We start from the raw sequence: 14,616 nt of genomic DNA on the forward strand, positions 1-14,616 counted from the left end.
GGTCGGAGGTACTACCTAGTCCTCCCGGTCTTGTGACATCCTCAGCCACTTGTGACGTCGCTGCTTCTATCCATCCTCCACGACACTGTTGGTACGGAATTTCGTTCTCGCAGTCGATCTACAACTTTTGAGGATGCACACATTAAACCACAGACTGTCCTATCCTCCAAACCGATGATGGCCTTTTTCACTGACAGTGCTTATTTGCTCACTCCTGGCCCTCCAGAGCCATAACAAATAACTGCAGAGGTACACCGCCGCTTGTCCGATTCCACAAGCACTTAATCCAAAACCTCCTTCCATATACCGATTCGAAAAACAAGGAGCCTACAGGGGATAGAGATAGTCCATATCCTGTTCTCGAGCTGCCATGGCCTTTCCCAACGACACTGGCACTTTCTCGCCTCACCCCGCTAGTCCTCGAAACGGTGACAGGACTGCCGGTAGAGGTTATTCAACACCTCCTCATATCGAAGCGGTCGAAGGTTCTTCTCCCAAGCAGGGCCATCAAAGATTCGTATTTACAGACCCTGTTGCCTTTCGATACCTGGAAGAGGACCCGTCGACAATAGTGCTGGACCGGCGACGTACATTGAAAGGCTATGAAATATACATTGTTGAGCAGTGGGCATGCTCAAGGGTCCATCCTACCTTTGTCATCAACACATATACTGGCGATCCTTCAAACACTGCAATGGTGGCTGTGCTAAGTGTCCCAACGGATGAAAATGCCTGGTCCCCCAGATTAAAGGTTTACTTCGATGCTATTGCCCAATTTCATGCTAGAAAACGAGAAACCCCTCTTGGAATTTTGATGGTTACGAATCTGAGTAGTTTTCCTTCTGCGTTGACTGTGATTCCCGTGCCTAATGGCGATGTGAAGAGACATAGGGAGGATTTCATTGTTAACGAGGATCTGAAACGCCTTGGCTGCTCGGGGCGAGCTGGTATGAATCTAAAACAACCCACCGCCGCTACGCAAGCCAAATTTCACCAACTATACAGAACGAGCGAGCGGGTACCACTCTATTCGGCGGTAATGGAGCTGGTAAAGCAATGCCAGACGGCGCTGATGATTTTCGATAAGCTGGTCCCTGAGTATGTTGATGGATTGCTCTGTGACGTAACAGAGAAAGCCATAAACGACTGGTGGACCGATATTGGAACCGACTTTTTCAACATCGAGCCCAGCGATGGGATTCTAGGCCCAACGACAGTTTCCGCACTGCTTGGTACGTTGATGGGAGCGAGGAACCGCCTTAATGCGAACGGTGCCCCAGTCCCCAAGGATGTTTTTGACGTGGCAACTCTAAAGCGAGGAATAGAGAGCTTTCAGAAGTCCCAGAAACTGGATAGGACTCGCAGACTCGATCGACAGACATTGGATCGACTACATCGGGTAACTGCAAAAGCCGCTAGTGGTGATGGCTGGAATGTACCACGCGCAGTAAAATCCACTGTTGCAGAACTAGGAGGCAAAGGCGGAGAAATGGTCATGGGAATTGTTGGCGGACGTGCCAAAGCTGGAATCGCGGAAATTGAAACCATAGATATGGACCGATTTGTTCAGTTAGTCGGAGGCGAACGGCCTAAATGGCTCTGGCATGGGAAGCCACGCAAAACCGGAAGTGATATCTTCCGCCATGCTGCTGGAGACAACTCAATGGTTTTTACGTGTGACGACCGTGGTGGATATAAATGGACTAGTAGGAAGAGGGACGCTGCGTCTGATCATAACTCTGGCCGCCATAGTCTTGAAACCGACTATTCTGGAAAAATGCTTGATTCCCCAGCTACTCTTTTGGATGACAGGGAACAGCAGCTAAAAGGTGCCCTAAAACGATCCGTCACTGGCAAGGTATCCGATGCCCGTGCAGGGTTTGGTCGTTTCAAGGACGCTGTTGGACTACCTAGTCTCCGGTCTCATCATCACAAGCGGTCTAGAGATGGCGTGGATTTTGAAAATGAGCTAGGCTCTCATTCAAACATGGGCTATTTTGGACCGCCGTCTACGCAAACTCAGGACGAGAATTTTCCAGATGCCGAACAATTGCCATCGACATATCCGGAAAATCGAGACGATACCACCCAAGCTTTGTATGAACTGCCACCGAATGAACCACTGTCCACTTCCAATGTTATCTCCGTTAAAGCCCATGAGGGTCCTATCCCTGACGATAAGCATTCAACAACTAATGAATCACAACTCAGCGAGGAAGCTGTGCTATCTGCTGGGGAAGGCAAAATTGCGCTCGAAAGTGCTGAACCAAAACTAGTAGAGCTAGGGGGAGCTACACTACCCGCTAGCATACCCCTTCGACGGCCACGAAGCCATTGTGTACTTCCCTCTGAACCGTCAAACAATCAAGGCGATTCCCGTTGGCCACGGCACCTATCCTTTAGCGCCGTAGAAGATACGATTCTTACATGGAAAAATATCCCAGATTGGGACCCAATTCTCGATACGAAAGACACGACCCCCGCGGACGCCATGTTGCGGGAGGATATCCTCGCGTCCGACGCGCAGTATTACGGCGGTAAGATTCACGCCTTGCACGCTACGATCGCGCCTTGGGTTGAGAACCAAGTCTCCGCCGTTGAATTCATAAACGTCCGTGCCCAGGCCTGGTTAGACGAGCTCAACTCTGTCTACCATGAGAAGATTGAAGATTTTCGCGGGTTGCAGACACGCACCGCTGATCTGCTTGCGGTCGAAGGTTCGGGTCTCATGGAGGGCTCCAAGAAAGTCGAACTGCTAGGTGCAAAGCTTGATTATGAGCTCAATGCGCTACAGTCGAGGGTCGAAGAGGTGGATGCCGGATTGAGTGATTACGAGCGGCATATCGTTGGTATCGAAAATAGGGTTAGGGATCTGGTTAAGGATGATACGCAGAAGGCGAGGGAATCGTGGTTTAGCTGGGGCAGTGGGCTCCTTGGACGGTGAAATGGGTGTTTGATAATAATGGATCAAGCCGGCCTCTTTTCTTTAACTTCCCCTCTTTAGCTCTGGGAGGTACATATTGGAATGTTTCTATTTACCCCTTTACTTTTTGATACAGGGGTTCGCAGTGCTGCATATGCAGATTACTTAGAGCTGGTTTATACCCTGTTTGATTGTACTGTACATATAGTTACTACTCGCATAGCAAGGCGTTTCATAGCAGCAGACAAGCATAGCAAATCAAAGAAGTATTTCATTGATCACTTAAATCGAATGGCATCTATCTGCTCTACCATACCAAGATAGCAAGGGGGTGTGAAAACATAAATCTTACTATAATAATACAAAAGGAATACGACAGCGTACAAGCATATGACCGATAAAAGTACAAAAAAAGAATCTGCTAGCCCCATAGATGCACAAACATGAATCCGTAGATAGGGTATAAAACAAGTGATGTCAAAAGGCGTTTTCCGCCTCCACAGTCAAGTTTCAACAGCCCCTCTCACCGCCATGCCTGATTATGGAATATAAAGGAAGACACGCCCATAAGGAACAATACGGTCTCTCGCCCACGCTGTTCTCGTAACATCTCATTTAGCCAGCTCCGCAAACCAAGCAAATACCGTATCCCTCAACGATGAAACCCGCATTTATATTCCAACGCACGAGAGAATGGCGCCCCGGGAATCAATCAAGCTCCAGAATAGATGGGTAAACGTAGCGAAAGAAAAGGCTGTAAAAGATGTAAAAGAAACCCCCGCATCCGTGTATCCATTATCGTCATCTCTATCCCATCATCCGGTGGCCGACGGCCCCGTATCTCGGTATCTCCCTCTCCCTTTGTGGAATTAAAAAAAAAAGGTATTGTCCTCTTTGTTTACATCCCAAACCCAGAGCCACCCTGCTGCCCCATAGCCTGCCCTTGCATCTGCTGCATTTTCTCCGAAACCTTCATGTTGACTTCGAAGAACTTGGCCACACAGCGGTCGAGGCAAACGGATTCGCCTTTGTTCAGGTCTCCTTCGCGGTAGTCGGGTGGGATGCACTTTTTCATGCAGGCGCTTGAGAGGCTGGGGCCATTGGAAAATGGGGAAAGGGATATGTTAGAAAAATGAGGCCTCTATTTTTGTGTGACTTATTGGTGGTTTTTCTAACTTGGGTTCCTTTTTTTTCCTTAAGGGGGGAGGCAAATTTTCGTCCATAGCTTCCGGGTAGTGTAACCGTAAACTCACCGGGTCATCATATCTGTGACCATCTCAACCTCCATCTCAGCCCTGCTGATTTTCTCCTCTGAGGATAATTTTGGTTGGCCTCCGAATAGGAACGACATTTTGGTGGTTTTCGGGCGGGTTTACGGGATAAAGGTTCGGGTTAAAGGATTAGCAGTTATCCGGCGAGTGCGGGTTAATATGATATATATGAGGAATCTGGTATTGGAGTTGATGCTTGCAATTCGAAAGGACTTTGTATATGTAGACTGGGATATGAGTTTCGTTGTTTGCGGGCCGCGGTATGGGGCACTTTCGCCGATTTAGAGTTTGATTTATATCACGTGGTATAAGTCGCCGCAGGTCAAAGGCCTTAAAAGATCACTGACAGATCGATACAAAGTGAGATAAAATCAAAACGAAGCTTTTAGGATTTCAGTACTATCCCATATCTATCTTCAACAATGGATGTATATATAGAAATATCTTTATCGGTTTGCGCAAAGTTGAGCTGAATTAGCCTAGGAATCTGGCCGGCCGTCAGAATAAACTCAGTCTGTTCTAACCACATCTGGAACGCTTAAATATTTAACCACAGCTAAATCCGGCGGCATTATTTCCCTCCTCCCCAACCACGACCGAAAGCTCTCGTTCAACTCGATTCCTCCAGCCACTGGACGTCACCCACAGTGAGTGCTATCGTCCGCTGAGCAGATGCGGACTTCTTGCTCTCGATGGGTAAGCCAAGTGAGTCTGGATAGGCCATTTGCAAGGTACGTATATCTCTTGTCAGCTTTCCACTCGTTTTCCATTCCTGGCAAATGCGTAAGGACGAGATACTACATTTACCGAACCGCTGCGGATTATGCTTTAGAAAGCGAGGGGTTTTTTTTTTTCTGCCCTCGCCCCTTTAAAGGCAGAGGAATCAAAACAATGTACCATTAATCTGAAAATGTGCTATGCAAATTGCTTTGCGTTAATCTACTTTTTAAATGTATCCCGGAAACGCTTCGGAGATCCGCTAATGAAATCCAACTCTATAAAACTTTCTAGTTTCGCCCGCTCACACATTTCGTCCCTGAATGGAACAGCGATACAGCAAACCTTCCGACCGGTCCGTTGGTCGTCAACAAATACACCGACTGTCGCAGAGGCAGCCAGCGTGAACGATAAAAAGGGCTGGAAAAACAGGATCGCAGAGATCACAAATATTTACCGAGAACCATACCCACGACTGTCCGTCGATAAGCGGTCAATCAGCTGTGACGAGTTCCACTCCAAATATAAAGACATAAAACCGAACGAAACTGCAGAGCAGGACTTAGTGGTTATCTATGGTATGTAGCCTAGATTTTGGGAAATATCTCTCCTAAAAGAAATAGAGGAGGGAGAAAAGAATACCAAAAGGGTTCGGCCTGCGCTCATAACTTAAGCGATTAGGTAGAATACAATCTACACGTATTGCGGGGAGCAAGTTGATATTTCTTGACCTTGTGCAGAATGGACGGAAAGTGCAGATTCTGTGCAACCAGAGACATCTGGATGGCACTGGCGTGACGCCAGAGAAATTTAAGCAGTTCTATCATCTGCTGCGGCGTGGGGATGTTTTCTGTAGGTTACCATTATCCCCCCGAGTCGTATTATATTTCTTATCGTATCACCGAGCAAAGCGATCTGTGTAACGCAAATTAACATTTTATAACTGGTCCGGAAAATTAGCTGCCATCGGAAAACCCCATAGAACAGGCCGCGGGGAGCTCTCCGTGACCGCATCCGAGCTTCCCAAGCTCATCACGCCATGCCTACACGATATCCCGCTCCGTATCAAAGAGCAAGAATCTTCGCCGTATCACCGGCACGTCCAACTACTCTCCTCCCCCACCGCGGCCGATATCCTTCGAGCTCGGTCATCCATCATTCAGTACATACGCACCTTTTTCCTAGACAAGTCGTTCATGGAAGTGGAGACGCCAATATTGGCATCTGTTGCCGGCGGCGCGGTTGCTAGGCCGTTCGAGACATCCGCAACTGAATTTCCTGACCGACCTCTGTCGCTGAGGATTGCTCCAGAGCTATGGCTCAAGCGCCTTGTTGTTGGCGGGTTCGATAAGGTGTTTGAGATTGGCCAATCATTTCGCAATGAAGGTAAAAACTCTCTTCCCCCTTACCCTGGATTTTTTCTACCTTGTAATTCCAGGGAGAAACAAGAAAACAATCATCTAAAACTGGGTGTTAAATCCACAGGTCTCGATAAAACTCACAACCCTGAATTCACAACCTGTGAATTTTACCACGCATTCGCCGACCTAGAAACGTTAATATCACTGACCGAGTCCATTTTCACGGGTCTCTCGCAACACGTTCACAATCTAAACCAAACACTACCAACCCTATCGCCAACCACAGCCAGTTTCGCAGCGCCCTTCAGCCGCCTAGACTTCATCCCAGATCTCGAGGCAGCAATGGGCCACAAGCTCCCAGACTTTGCCTCCACGCCTACTGAAGAAGCAGCAAAAATAATCCTCGACCTCTTCGAACAGCTGCACCACCCACCGCCGACAAACGCAACCCTCCCCCGCCTCCTCGACCGCCTAAGCTCCATCTACCTCGAACCGCAATGCAAAAACCCAACCTTCATTATCAACCACCCGGAATGTCTCTCGCCGCTCTCGAAATCGTTCATCCACCCGGCCAACGGGCAAGTGGTGACTGCGCGAGCGGAGCTCTTCGTTGACAAGCGGGAGATGGTGAATATGTACGAGGAGGAGAACTCACCGTTTGAGCAGAGGCGCAAGTTTGAGATCCAGCTTGGGTTCCAGGGGCAGGCGGTGGAGGAGGAGGGGGAGGGGAAGATGGATGAGAGTTACGTGCAGGCGCTGCAGTGGGGGTTACCGCCGACGGGCGGGTGGGGGTGTGGGGTTGATAGACTGGTGATGTTGTTTACGGGGGCAGGGCGGATTGGGGATGTGTTGAGTTTTGGGAATTTGAGGAGTGTGACGCGGTCTGAGTAAGGGGAGAAATTTCGCCTCGCTCTTTGGGAGATTATATCAGGATGAGATATGTATTTGTATGGGTGTTTTTCACTTTTTGTTCTCCCTTTAATGATAGATGGATTAAATGTATGATAGAAACTCAGATGAGAGAGGGTGATTGGATAGATGTACCATTTTAGATCGACGTTGACGTGCCATCACCATCATATTAACCTCGATGCTCATCGACAGGATACTAACGAAGGCAGCAATCAGGCAACCAGGCAGCGAAGACAGGTGCATCAGGTAACTTGTTATAGAAATATCCCAGCTTTTCCCCCTTCAATGTCAAATTACCATAATCATAATCCCGGACCAGGTCCGGTGCTATGTTTATCCGGCCGATCAACCCCTGTTTCTTGGCTCGGTGATGATTGTCTGGCAGCAACAACTCGTCAGTCCTCACGGATGACAATAACATGAACTCGACATCGTAATGACACTTCCATTCGGCCCCTGGACACTTACAAAAAGTGATCTTTACGGCGCTGGCGTCGGGGTAACCTCCCAGACATCCCGAATTCAACATACCGGGGATATTTAACCGGTCTGGCTTCCCTTCTAGAGCCACACTTCCCGGCGATGCCGTCGTATCGCAAGCATTATGCATCACTACTTGCTATCGCCGTCGGCTTTCTAGCCTTGTTCTTATGGGGCCCCCAACGTTTACGCAATGTGGGTTGGCTGAGCTTCCACGCGGTTTTTTTTTTTTTTTTTTTTTTTTTTTGGGTGGACGTGAAACCTAGAAATGCAGCGGTGATGTCTCCAATCAAGTCAATTCTCGAAATGACTCTTGATCCTTGGAATTGAAAAGGACTTTGTCCGTCTCCACCCGTTGCCTACACTCTTATCATGTCCGCCGAGAAAAAACACTCTGTGTCATCCGAAGATTATGATCCTGTTATTTTCGAGGCAATCAAAGTCAACGCAAACGAACGAAAGGAGCTCTCCACTTCGAGAAAAGCTGCCCAGCAAGCTCGGTTTGCGAGAGGGGCAGAGGAATTGGATAATGCGGTAAAAAGAGCTGTCGATAAAGATGTTATTGTGGCGGCGGGGAGAATAGGCGAGACTAGTGGAAATAATCCAAAATAATCGAAGAGGAATATGGGAGAAGAGGTATCGCGGCTCATATCAACGCTGATTTTGCACGCTCAAACCTGTCTAGGTCGTTTTTGAGCCCTTCGTTGACCTCCTTGTCCTCCACCCCGAATAGCTGTTGAAGTCGCTCGTTATACTCCATCTTATCTTTGACTTAGCCTTTAGAAATCCCGCTGCGTCGTGCGTCCAATGTTGATATGTTGTTAGAAGAAATGGAACTCTGTCCATGTCCACCATTGTAAATTGGGGTTGGATCCGTGCATAGAAGAAGACTTTGCTGAGGCCGGACGGGGACTGCAGTGCTAAAATGTACCAGAAAGAACCAGTGTCCCAGGACCTCTTCATGACGGAGGAACACTGCATGGAGTGGGATGGGTGAATCTTGTGCTCCTGCTCTTTAAACACCTCCACAAACTCCTTATGACGCTTGCTGTACTTATCAGGGCTTATTTCATCCCCAGTCTCGCCAGTTAGCCAGTAAGGCAGCTGCATGAATTCCAATGGTTGCGCAAATGGCCCACTCAAGATCAATCAGATACTTGATATTCCAGTCGTCATCAATAAGAATGTTGCTTGCGTGTAAATCAGTCAAGCTAAGATAAAATGGTCCATGGTTCAGACCAGGCTCGAGAAACCGGGCTGATAGAGCGCGCATCATGGATAATGCTGACATTTGAGTGACACAATCTGCAACACAAGCGAGTGAATTTGGCTGGTAGCGTAAGTAACTATCGTGGACGGATAAGATACCGTTAACATCAGAGTCAACTGTAGGGTACACACGATCTCGGGGGATATCAAGAGGTGTCTCCTCGTTTTCCACAATTGTCGACTTAGCAGCAGCGAGAGGCCTGTTTTCTAGTCGTAGAAAACCATCATTATCAATCGTGAAGGATCCAATTTTCGGCAAGGGCCTGTGGCTGAGGGTGAGGATGATTTTTGCAAGGTTTCGGAACAAATTCATCCGTAGTGTCTGATCATCATCGTGCTTGTCACGCCAGTCATCTGAAAGCATCCTTCCATCTGCTTCCTCGATGAAATCTAATAGCAAATACGGGCCAAGTTTGTTAGAGATAGTGGTTGGATGTTGAACGAGTCGAGATGGAAGGGGAAGTCGGAGCAGCTTTCGGATTGTGCATTTTAGGAAATACCATAGCCGTGTGAGAAACGGTAGATGCTCTCTCTCGGTAAACTAGAGAGTGTCTTAACAACATTAAATGACAACAGTGAGGGAGAAAAGAACAAAGATTCTCACAAGCTGGCCGGTTGAAAGACCAAATCCGTATAAATGTGGTATTGGGACTGAAGGACACTCCTGGCTGATCCAAGCATAGGTTGCAGCCTCACAACGCACCTTCTCATCCGCGTTGCCAGGAAGAAAAGTTCTCGCCAACGCGATAGGGAAGAGGAAAACGCATGATTACGCGTCGTAAAAGTATTGACGTTGACAGGGACGCAGAGGTTGAAGCTACCACTCATCCATTTCTTTGGTTCTTCCACTTCCACTTGACAAGCTGAAGGGTAGATGCTGAGGTGATGAGCAACGAGCTTGGAAATCGCATCACGATTCCGGTATATGCGCGTGTAGAACTTCCGCCTGCTCGGTCGCGTAAGACAGCTCACGTATAACATTGCCATCGCTTCCTTTGGCCTGGGAGTAGGTGATCTCCCCCCGGAGGGTACGCCTGGTAAAAATAAAGCTGCATTCTGCCACTCTCACTAGATAGTTGAATTGCTAAATATTCTATATCAGAAGATAATTGTACAGTGGAAAAGAGAACGGTGTTTGATGTTCTTAGATAGATCGATGTGAAATGCAGCTCATACAGTGACTGTTGACTGGGTGATCCCAGGTGAAGTTGTATCTGCTTGGTTGGGCGGTTGTTCCACTTCCACCTTGAACTGTCGTGCGCGTTCCTAGTGCTAGTATGGTGTCCATGAGATGAGACATTGCGTTATCCAGAAGCGATTTTTTGGTGTGAGGATCTGGGTCCCTCCAGCGTTCCCTTCTACTGGGATCCTGGGAATTTCTGCGAGTGGGATATTATTGATCAATGCTCCAAATCATCGTGCCTCCAAAGCAATGTTCGCTGGTCCATTCATTGCCTCTTCATTTTTATCGTCTCTGAATCATCGTAGCCAATCCACTGGTTGTCAAAGGTAAATTTATTTCATCATATCTTTCTTTTAGCAACTGAGGCTGGAGTAGCCTTTCTGAGATCACTTGCTCGATCTCCTTCAACGTTAAATAATACGCCTTTGGGCTGACGTAGCGATTAGCAACAGCAAGCAGAACACAACAGAGACATAAAGAGGAACTCTTACTATTCCCAGTCAATATCAACAGCCTTGAAGCCATGTTTAGCCAGGCTTAGTCATGCATTCTTTGAGTAATGTGTAGGCTACTGGGGCAAAAGAGCTCAATCACTGGTAGAAGGGCCGATCAACCGCGGGACCCCCAACATAATGTAATGAATTTCTTGCGGTTTTCCGGGCATGGTGCAAGCTTGCTCCACGTTTTTTCTGTTGGGCGGGGATCGCTGAAGGGCCGGCCCCGTACTGCTATCCAAGTCTCTGGAGTTTTTGACGATTTTGTATTACTATCTATGATATGGGTTACACGCGCCTGGTAGAGTGCTCCCGAGTTCCCGCCTCAGCGTAAAGTCAGTTGCTAACTCAGATTCGCGGCCCAATTCAACCGCCGGCTCTGGATTGTGTACGGAGCACAGAGTATATAGTACATGTACATCCATCGGCCACGCGAGAATTTGTCCATCCCGACGGGCGTACTAGATATTTGTATTATTGGTGCATTTCCAGTATTTGGTATTTGTCAACATAGATCTATGTACAGAGAGGATATACTTGTGAGCTGTGAGTCAATCAATATTCAAGGAACAGTGTTCTTTACCTGGGGTCTGGGGTGCTGAGTGGCAGCTGAGATACATAGCTAACCAGACATCTCCATATGCTTCTCTGGAAAAGGTTCCTGTCATCATCCTCGTCATGGATGTAGTAGGCTTTGTTGTTTCTTGTGGCCTTCCCCGGCGCTGAGGCTCCTTCCGGGCCTGCGTGTGGGATCGTAATTTAATAATGCTTTCACACAGCCGTGCAAACAGGTCTTCCTCTACTACTGTGTATGAGGTTCCACGATTGGATTGGCCACCTGTCAAACCTCTACGCAGGCCATAGGGCCAGCATGGCTGCATGCATGGCTGGCAATGATGACATGGATGATGATTATTAAAGCAGCCTGCCTCTTCGCGCTAGGTTAAATCCTTGAGTATTGGGATATACGCAGATACATGATACGTCACATCCGCCATAGTTTTTGTAGTCGGCAGCAAGCACGAGACAGACTTATCGCTTCCACCAATACGATAATTACCAGCGTGAACGACAAGCATCGCACCGCATCCCCAGCCAGCCGGTACCTGTATATTACGGAGTATGTATCTTTGGTTAGCTTCTGCCGTGTGCGCCGCCAAGACTGCGCTGATGGAGCTGTGTCGTGCTAGATGATTGGCCGCTGCGGGGCTGCTAGCGCAGCACATGACTTCGTGTGAGTCACCTGAACTCGCGTAACCACTTTACGCGTCGCCCAGCTTTGCAAGCCGCGTCTCCCTCTTCTGTTCTTGATAAAGAGATTTCCCCCAATTCCCATTATTATTATTGAGAGAGAGAGAGATTGCACGGAGTAAGAAGGTTACTCTGTATAAGATGTTTTGTAGTTTTAGTTTTTGGAACCAAGGGGGAAAAAAGAGGTGCTGATGCTGCCCTGCCGTGGACAACAGTGCAGGTTTCCTTGTTCCTTGTTTCTTTTTTTCCTTTTTTTTTTTCCCTCTTCCTACTTGCGACTTGTTGCTTCCTTTGCCTTTTCCTTTTCCTTTTCCTTTTCCTTTTCCTTTTTCCTTTTCTCTTTTCTTTTCTTTTCTTTTCTTTTCTTTTCTTTTCTTTTTTTTGCTGTGCTGCTAGCTTAGTGATACTTGGAGCGGAGATGAACTACTGCGGAGTGGACGCTGCCTAGCCCCCTGTTATGAACGGGGTATATAATAATACTGATACCGTTCCTTATATATATATCTGTGCTTAAAAGGTGTGGCTGAGACTGAGAGAGAAGGGGGTTTTTTCTTTTTTCTTTTTTTCTTTTTTCTTTTTTCCTCTCCCTTTCCTCTTGCGGGTGTTCTCAAGCTGTCAAATCTCAAATTCTGTCGACTTCCAGGATAGTTTGTGTTCATTTTACATACCAAGGCTTGCTGTTAGCTATATTTATTCGAATTGCATTCATTGCTTGCCCCCCCGAGCTGATATTTTGGCTTGTCTGGGAAAAGAAAAGAAAAACAGGCCAACTAAATAAACCAACCACCCCCCCTCGAAGAACAGAAACACCCCAGCTGGAATCATGTTTGTTAGACGGTCATCCCAAAGCCATACGGAGAGCTTTTCTTCCAAATATCGAGCGGGTAAATCCTCGTCTCGATCAAAGAGATCCTTCAGAGATCCTGCATCATCATCGTCAACAACCACCAGACGAGCTGAAAGGGCTGCTCGCAAACCAGATAGCCCTCCAGCTGGCACGTAAGTCAACACAAGACAATTTCCCAGCCTCAAGCAAATATGCATCTACATTGAGCTGCACACAAGTATTGACCTAGATATTTCACATGTAGCAGCAACCTTACCTCTGCCATTATAACCCTCTGCGTCGGCCCCGACCAACGTCTCTTTGCTGCTCACGAGGGTGTCCTGTGCATCTCACCCTTCTTCGCCACCTGTTGTCGAGGCCAGTTCCTCGAGTCCCACGGCAAGAGAATCAATCTGCCCGATGAGCAGCCAGAAATCCTCTCGTCCATCCTCGAGTACCTCTACAAGGGCGACTATTACCCACGCTTAATGCACAATAAACGCCGAGATGTCTGGGAGCTGGAGAATGCTGGGAATGGTTCGAGTGAGCAAGCGTCCGAGTCGACTATTATCAACCAGGTGGATGGGGCTGTTATCTTGAAGGATACCGCTGTCTAGTTTGTCTCCCTGCTCTCCGTTGTACTTTTAGCTCATTGTATCCTCCTTCATAATTGAAGTTGAGCTAACCAGTTCCGTTTTCTTTTTCTTTTCCCCAAAAGCTGTGCTGCAGAACGATACGGCTTGGACGACCTGAAACGACTCGCTCTCCGAAAACAGGGGCTTCAGGTCGCGGTGCAATGTAGCACGATTCTCTCTAGTGCTCGATTCGCCTATGCAAACACCCCGGACAACGATTCCAAGCTCCGTGCCCATTATCTTGCCCTGATCATCCGCAGCAGATCGACCTTCAAGCGAAGTGGCACCATGCAGATGGAAATGGAGATTGGAGGGAAACTCTTCTTTGACCTCTTCGTCGCCATGTGCAATCATATGGTTAGTCTTTTTTTTTTTTTTTTTTTTTTTTTTTTTTTTTTTTTTTCCTTTCCTTTTCTTTTCGTTTCACTTCTTCTTACCTGGTTTACTTTCGCTCAAATACTCACCCTTGTTTGAATAGGATGACCTCACCAACGCCTCCAAGTCACCCTTCTCCCGTTAATAATGCCCCTTTACACTACGACTCCCAGCATCACATACGATCCACTCCGGATGGATGCCTCTCACCATTCCCTACCCCCCGCTACAATAACGCAGTCCATCTCACCTCTTATCCCCGTCCATCCCATGCCCACCGTCCCGTCCGAACCAGGATTCTCCCCTCCACATCTCCTATCTCCTATCTTTTAGCCGCCGCGCCCTCGCGATATAAAAAACTTAATACCGCAATCCGACCACACAACACGGCTATCATTCTACTATCCTACGACCCTTGTATAATATATGATTTTGCACCACCCGACTAATTGAGAGAAAAGAAAAGAAAAGATTGCAAAAACTAGCAGCGATGAGGAGGAGGTGGGGAGGGGGGAGGGGGGAGGAGCTAGTATGAAACAAGCCGAATCGACGAACGAAAGCTGTCCTGTCCGTCCATCCCTATGTTGTGTTTTGTTTTTTCGGGGCCATCTATTACTATTTATAAAACCAACAGTGAAATCCCGCCGTCTAACGTCAGTACCAGTCTGAAGCACCGAGGAAAAAACTCCACATCTGGAGGAGTAACAGATGATGGGGAACGGGATAAAGCGAGTGATGGAAAAAGATGGAAAATCTATCCATCCATCTAACCATATTCTTCCCCCATCCTACGTTACATTACTCAAGTAGCTCTACATTTTTTGTGTATTATTATCTCCACCTTTTCCCCCGTATTGTATTTCTCACTTACTATATCCCATCTCATATTCCCCATACATTTTGTTTCTCATCATTCTTG

General features: G+C 47.6%; 8 protein-coding genes across 8 annotated transcripts; 4 read left to right on the plus strand and 4 right to left on the minus strand.

Moving 5' to 3' along the window:
* Positions 1-34: 34 nt before the first annotated feature.
* On the plus strand, positions 35-3,250 carry BDBG_09101 (Sin3 complex subunit Stb2). Its single transcript, XM_002620497.2, has one exon. It carries the CDS (start codon positions 371-373, stop codon positions 2,942-2,944), a length of 2,574 nt encoding a protein of 857 aa, XP_002620543.1. The 5' UTR covers positions 35-370; the 3' UTR covers positions 2,945-3,250.
* A 571-nt stretch (positions 3,251-3,821) lies between these two features.
* Positions 3,822-4,274, minus strand: BDBG_09102 (mitochondrial import inner membrane translocase subunit; the record flags this gene model as incomplete). The annotated part of the gene is made up of 2 exons (XM_002620498.2): positions 3,822-4,014; positions 4,177-4,274. The coding sequence occupies 2 exons, from the start codon at positions 4,272-4,274 to the stop codon at positions 3,822-3,824; spliced, it is 291 nt and encodes a 96-aa protein (XP_002620544.1).
* A 592-nt stretch (positions 4,275-4,866) lies between these two features.
* On the plus strand, positions 4,867-7,163 carry BDBG_09103 (lysyl-tRNA synthetase, class II; the record flags this gene model as incomplete). Its single annotated transcript, XM_031723873.1, has 5 exons — positions 4,867-4,925; positions 5,206-5,489; positions 5,593-5,763; positions 5,872-6,297; positions 6,397-7,163. The coding sequence occupies 5 exons, from the start codon at positions 4,867-4,869 to the stop codon at positions 7,161-7,163; spliced, it is 1,707 nt and encodes a 568-aa protein (XP_031581230.1).
* BDBG_09104 (uncharacterized protein) lies at positions 5,043-7,910 on the minus strand. The gene is made up of 2 exons (XM_031723874.1): positions 7,653-7,910; positions 5,043-7,562 (listed from the first exon to the last, which is right to left on the minus strand). Exons 1-2 carry the CDS (start codon positions 7,792-7,794, stop codon positions 7,381-7,383), a joined length of 324 nt encoding a protein of 107 aa, XP_031581231.1. The 5' UTR covers positions 7,795-7,910; the 3' UTR covers positions 5,043-7,380.
* Positions 7,911-8,036: 126 nt separating this feature from the next.
* BDBG_17955 (uncharacterized protein) lies at positions 8,037-8,276 on the plus strand (the record flags this gene model as incomplete). Its single annotated transcript, XM_031725566.1, has 1 exon — positions 8,037-8,276. The coding sequence occupies one exon, from the start codon at positions 8,037-8,039 to the stop codon at positions 8,274-8,276; it is 240 nt and encodes a 79-aa protein (XP_031581232.1).
* A 457-nt stretch (positions 8,277-8,733) lies between these two features.
* On the minus strand, positions 8,734-10,233 carry BDBG_09105 (uncharacterized protein; the record flags this gene model as incomplete). The annotated part of the gene is made up of 4 exons (XM_002620501.1): positions 8,734-9,474; positions 9,538-9,601; positions 9,637-9,967; positions 10,110-10,233. The coding sequence occupies 4 exons, from the start codon at positions 10,231-10,233 to the stop codon at positions 8,734-8,736; spliced, it is 1,260 nt and encodes a 419-aa protein (XP_002620547.1).
* Positions 10,234-11,548: 1,315 nt separating this feature from the next.
* On the minus strand, positions 11,549-11,836 carry BDBG_09106 (uncharacterized protein; the record flags this gene model as incomplete). The annotated part of the gene is made up of 1 exon (XM_031723875.1): positions 11,549-11,836. The coding sequence occupies one exon, from the start codon at positions 11,834-11,836 to the stop codon at positions 11,549-11,551; it is 288 nt and encodes a 95-aa protein (XP_031581233.1).
* Positions 11,837-12,684: 848 nt separating this feature from the next.
* BDBG_09107 (uncharacterized protein) lies at positions 12,685-13,851 on the plus strand (the record flags this gene model as incomplete). The annotated part of the gene is made up of 4 exons (XM_002620503.2): positions 12,685-12,860; positions 12,953-13,303; positions 13,406-13,679; positions 13,801-13,851. 4 exons carry the CDS (start codon positions 12,685-12,687, stop codon positions 13,840-13,842), a joined length of 843 nt encoding a protein of 280 aa, XP_002620549.1. The 3' UTR covers positions 13,843-13,851.
* Between the last annotated feature and the right edge of the window lie 765 nt (positions 13,852-14,616).

The sequence above is a fragment of the Blastomyces gilchristii genome (genome assembly GCF_000003855.2).
Source record: "Blastomyces gilchristii SLH14081 genomic scaffold supercont1.35, whole genome shotgun sequence".
In the NCBI taxonomy this organism is placed as follows: Eukaryota; Fungi; Ascomycota; class Eurotiomycetes; order Onygenales; family Ajellomycetaceae; genus Blastomyces; species Blastomyces gilchristii.

Bases quoted from the DNA above. Each gene is read 5' to 3' on its own strand.
- BDBG_09104 (XM_031723874.1), bottom strand. From the start codon at position 7,794: ATGCATAATGCTTGCGATACGACGGCATCGCCGGGAAGTGTGGCTCTA. The intron at 7,563-7,652 runs GTAAGTGTCCAG...TGTTGCTGCCAG, and splicing joins CGCCGTAAAGATCACTTTTT to ACAATCATCACCGAGCCAAG.
- BDBG_09101 (XM_002620497.2), top strand. From the start codon at position 371: ATGGCCTTTCCCAACGACACTGGCACTTTCTCGCCTCACCCCGCTAGT.